The sequence below is a fragment of the Propithecus coquereli genome, unplaced genomic scaffold (genome assembly GCF_000956105.1).
Source record: "Propithecus coquereli isolate 6110/MARCELLA unplaced genomic scaffold, Pcoq_1.0 Scaffold605, whole genome shotgun sequence".
NCBI lineage: Eukaryota > Metazoa > Chordata > Mammalia > Primates > Indriidae > Propithecus > Propithecus coquereli.
Window position 1 is genome coordinate 995,793 of NW_012152008.1, and position 4,760 is coordinate 1,000,552.

Genomic DNA, 4,760 nt, shown 5'->3' on the forward strand with positions numbered 1-4,760 from the left:
GTGGTATATCACCTCTCTCATTCTTGTTATTGGTAATTTATTTCTTCTCTCCCTCTTTTTTTTCTGGTCAGTGTGGTGAGAGCATTGTCAAGTTAATTGATCATCTCAAGAAATAGCTTTTTGTTTTAATGATTTTCTCTGTTGTTTTTCTATTTTCTATTTCATTGATTTCTACTCTCCAGTAAGCCTCTGGGGAAGAAGATCACTCAATGCCATTTTTATTTTTCAAAGACAATCATCTGAAAGTACTCCAGTCAGCAAGGTAAATGGTGACTAAGCAGATGTCTAGTAACAGAAGGAGCCCTTTTGTGTTCCTGACAAGGCTTCTACTCCCAGGCTGGCTGCAGAACCCCTCGTTAAATGCTCCTCCAGGTGTTACCTGATGCACACCAATGGGCTCATCCATGAAGGCATCTGGAAAAGCTTCATAATGCAATTCAGTCCACTGCCGCAAATATGCCTGTGTACTTTCTCTGTGCAAGGCACAGCATAGGTACTGTGGAAAGAGACTGAAACATGAGGAACATATATCCCGTGACCTCAAGGAGTGCTCAGCAGAGTGGGGGAGGCCAATACATCTTTCCTGAAGGAGGGTAACATGAGGTGAGGGGGTGAACCCACAGCAGAGGTCTGTACCTCTGGCTAGAATGTGGAAGTGTGGAGGACAGAGGGAGGCATCTCAGCAGAGTGCTCGGGCAGCACAGGGCAGGTGACCATCCACTGCATGCAGTGTAGCTGAGGGAAGCAATTTGAAATACATGCCAGTCACTTTCCATCACATTCCTGGATTGGTCCATGAAAAAGGAGTTGTCCATCTTATTTCAGCATTTCAGAGGCCTCAGAGGGTTGGAAACAGAAAGGAACAAGCAGCAATGCCTACGCATTGCAGAGATGCTTGTGAATGACAATTTCTTGCCAGTTAGGAGGGCAGTGCTAAGGGCCTTGCTGCGCTTCCTTGGAACATGGATGTCAGTTTCTTTCTGCGTAGAGAGCCTTTGGTAGTCTGAAGATAAAATTACACATTTTGCTTTGGGACAAATTCCAAAAATACAAGCTTTATTCAAATTCTGAGTTGTCAAGATTAAAAAGTATTGCTTAATAAATCTGTTTCTAAACTCACATTGTTGTACTGGCATGATCTGTCCCCAGGGCAAAGACCACAAGTTACTTTTGCCTGGAAACATGTAACTGGGAATCTCAGCAAATGTTAATCATTTATTATTGTGCTTATGAGTAAATCATTGGCCGTGTATGTGGCTTTTTAATGAACACGTGAGTACACGCCCTGTTTTGGGTGCAGGTTTTGTGCCTGCACTTCCTCCTGTGCCTGCGTTACAAGAGCTGAGCATCCAAGCAGCTGGTTTGCTCCGGGCGCGGTTCTGCCATGGCTCCTGCAGCGCTGCCCGGGCTCCTTCCCCTGTGTGTGTGTCTGCTGCTGACATCCGGCCTGGCCGAGGCAGGCAAGCTGCTGGTGGTGCCCATGGACGGCAGCCACTGGTTTACCATGCGGTCCGTGGTGGAGAAACTCATCCACAGAGGGCACGAGCTGGTCGTGGTCGTTCCAGACGTGAGTTGGCAACTGGGACAATCACTGAATTGTACAGTGAAGACTTATAAAGCTTCTCACACCCTGGAGGATCTGAACCGTGAGTTTGTGAGATTTGCCGATGCTCAATGGAAAAATCAGGGGCAAACTTTATATTCTGTTTTAATGACTTCAGCCAGAGGTTTTTTTGAAACTATTTTTTCACACTGTAGGAGTTTGTTTAATGACAAAAAATTAGTAGAATACTTAAAAGAGAGTTCTTTTGATGCTGTGTTTCTGGATCCTTTTGATATGTGTGGCTTAATCGTTGCCAAGTACTTTTCGCTCCCCTCTGTGATCTTCACCAGGGGAATATTGTGCAGTTATCTTGAGGAAGGTGCGCAGTGCCCGGCTCCTCTTTCTTATGTTCCCAGAATTCTCTTAGGGTTCTCGGATGCCATGACTTTCCAAGAGAAAGTGCGGAACCATATCTTCCACTTGGAGGAGCATTTAGTTTGCCCCTATTTTTTCAAAACTGTCGTAGAAATTGCCTCTGAAATTCTCCAGACACCTGTCACGGTGTATGACTTGTACAGCCACACATCAATCTGGCTGTTGCGAACAGACTTTGTTTTGGACTCTCCCAGGCCGGTAATGCCCAACATGATCTTCATCGGTGGCATCAACTGCAACCAGGGAAAGCCACTGCCCGAGGTGAGTTGTCTCTCCCTTAGCAAAATTGGCATAATCTGGCTTTGGATTTTCAAAAAAATATTCCTTACTGAACTATGAATTGTCATTTACTTTCATCAAAGTTGGTATTTCTTTCTGGTTTAATGAGTTATTTTGTGCTAATGCACTTGTGGATAAGCAAATTTTATAATTTATATATATATATATAGTGTAATTATACATACACACAATTGACATAGCTGTACGTTATTTCCAAGCTGCATTTTTAAAAATAGAAATGGGATGTCACTATGTTGCCTAGCTGGCCTGGAACCTCTGAGTTGAACCTCCCGGCTTAGCCTCCCACTGCCTGCGATTATAGGCTTATGCCACCATTCCCAGCTACCAGGCTATATTTTTTAATATTGTTTATAGGAAAGTAATGAAAAACACAGTAAGAAATGCAACTTCCCTTTTTTTGCTAATTCTATACTACCCCCTATTGGAAAACTGCTCTTAGCAGTTTTGTATGCGTCATTTTCAATTTTTGAAGTCATTTTCGATGTATCCACATAACTAGTGTAAATTCTATGGTAGGTGTATATTTACCTTTTTAAGAAACTACCAAACACTATCCCCATGTGACGGGACCATTGTGTGGTCCCTCCAGCAGCACATTAGAGTCCCAGCTCTTCTCTCTGCTGCCGGACACTGGGCTTGGTCAGTCTTTTCACTATAGCCGCTCTACTGGGTGTGTGAATTACATTGCATTTTTAATTTGATTTCTGTAGTCAAAATGACGCTGAGCATCTTTACATGTGTGTGTTTGCCATCTGCATGTCTGCTTTGGTAAATGTTTGCGGGAAATGTTCGCCCATTTCAAAAACATTTGAATTTTTTTGTTTTGTCATTATTGAGTTTTAAAAATTCTTTATATATTCTCGATATAAGTTCTTTATCCAATATATGCTCTGCGAATGTTTTCTCCCAGGTTGCAGACAGTCTCTCTTTTTTTAAAAAACTTTTTATTTTGAAATAATTTTAGATATATAGCAAGGTTGCAAAAAATGTTACAGAGAATTCCCATATGCCCATTCCCTGTTTTCACTATCGATAGATCCTATTTTCTATGGCACGTTTATCACAACTCTGAACCAATGTTAACATGTTATGATGAACTAATGTCCATAGTTTATTCTGAGTTCATTGGTTTTTTCCAAATGTCCTTTTGTTTCCTGGGATCCCATCCAGGACATGACATGACATTAGTCTTCATGTTCTCAGGCTCCTCTAGCCTGTGATAGTCTCTCACACTTTCCTTGCTATTGGTGACATTGATGGTTTTGAGGGGTAGTGGATCAGGTATTATGTAGAATGTTCCTCAGTTTGGGTCTCTGATTTTTTTTTATCATGGTTAAACTGGGATTATAGGCCCCAGAGGTAATGTCTTTTCTTGTATCTTGCTATGGCTATGCAATCGTTGAAAAGACTGTTCTTTTCTCTACTGAGTTGCCTTTGCAATGTTGTAAAAACTTATTGCCCATATGTCTGTGCATCTATTTCTGTACTCCCTATTCTGTTCCATTGTTATATTTATGAAATATTAGATTACTCTGGCTTTGTAATGAGTCTTGAAATGAGGTACTACCAGCTGTTTAATATTTTTCTTCTTTTCAGAGTTGTTTTGGCTAGTATAGGTCTTTCACATTTCCATGGGAGTTTTAGAATCAGTTTGCCAATTTCTACCCAAAAGCCTGCTGGTATATTAGTTGGGATTGTATTGAATTTATTGACCAATTAAGGAGAGTAGGCTTCTTCAGAATCTTGTGGTTTCCCATTTATGAACATGGTATATCTCTGTATTTATTGAGAACTCCTTTAACATCTCTCATCAATATTTTTGTACTTTTCAGTGTACGGTCTTTCACATCTTTGGTCAGATTTGTCCCTAATATTTCATATTTCTGATACTATTTAAATGCTCTTTTGATTTCAATTTCCAAGTGTTCATTGCAAGTACAATTGACCCTTGAACACTATGAAGGTTAGGAACACGAATCCTGCCATGCAGTTGAATTCCATATGTGGTTTTTGACTACCCAAATAATTAACTTCTGCTGTTTACCAGAAGGCTTACCAATAAGAGAAATGCTCAATTAATACACATTTCTTTGTGTGGTACATAGTGTATTCTCACCATAAAGTAACCTAGAGAAATGATAATGTTAAGACTATTAAAGGAAAAGAGACCCATTTACTGTCCATTAAGTGGAACTGGATCATCATAAAGGTGTCCATCTTCATTGCCTTGAGGTGGAGTAGGCAGAGGAGGAGGAGGAAGACGAGGAGTTGGTCTTGCTGTGTCAGAAGCGACAGACGTGGAAGAGGCGGAGGGGCTGGAAGGGGAGGCAGGAGAGGCAGGCACACTTGGTTTAATTTACAGAAATACATCATAATTTCTGTCTGACTTTTTTGCTTTTCATTCCTTAAAATGTGCCTCTACACACTACCGATCTTCTCCCACTGTTTGCGTCCCTTGCAGTGAGTGTCCGTAGCACAGAAG

At 41.1% G+C, this 4,760-nt stretch overlaps 1 protein-coding gene across 1 annotated transcript; it reads left to right on the top strand.

Moving 5' to 3' along the window:
• Positions 1–1,246: 1,246 nt before the first annotated feature.
• Positions 1,247–2,317, top strand: LOC105822366 (UDP-glucuronosyltransferase 1-8-like). The gene has a single exon (XM_012659349.1). The coding sequence runs from the start codon at positions 1,385–1,387 to the stop codon at positions 2,315–2,317; it is 933 nt and encodes a 310-aa protein (XP_012514803.1). The 5' UTR covers positions 1,247–1,384.
• Positions 2,318–4,760: the final 2,443 nt, after the last annotated feature.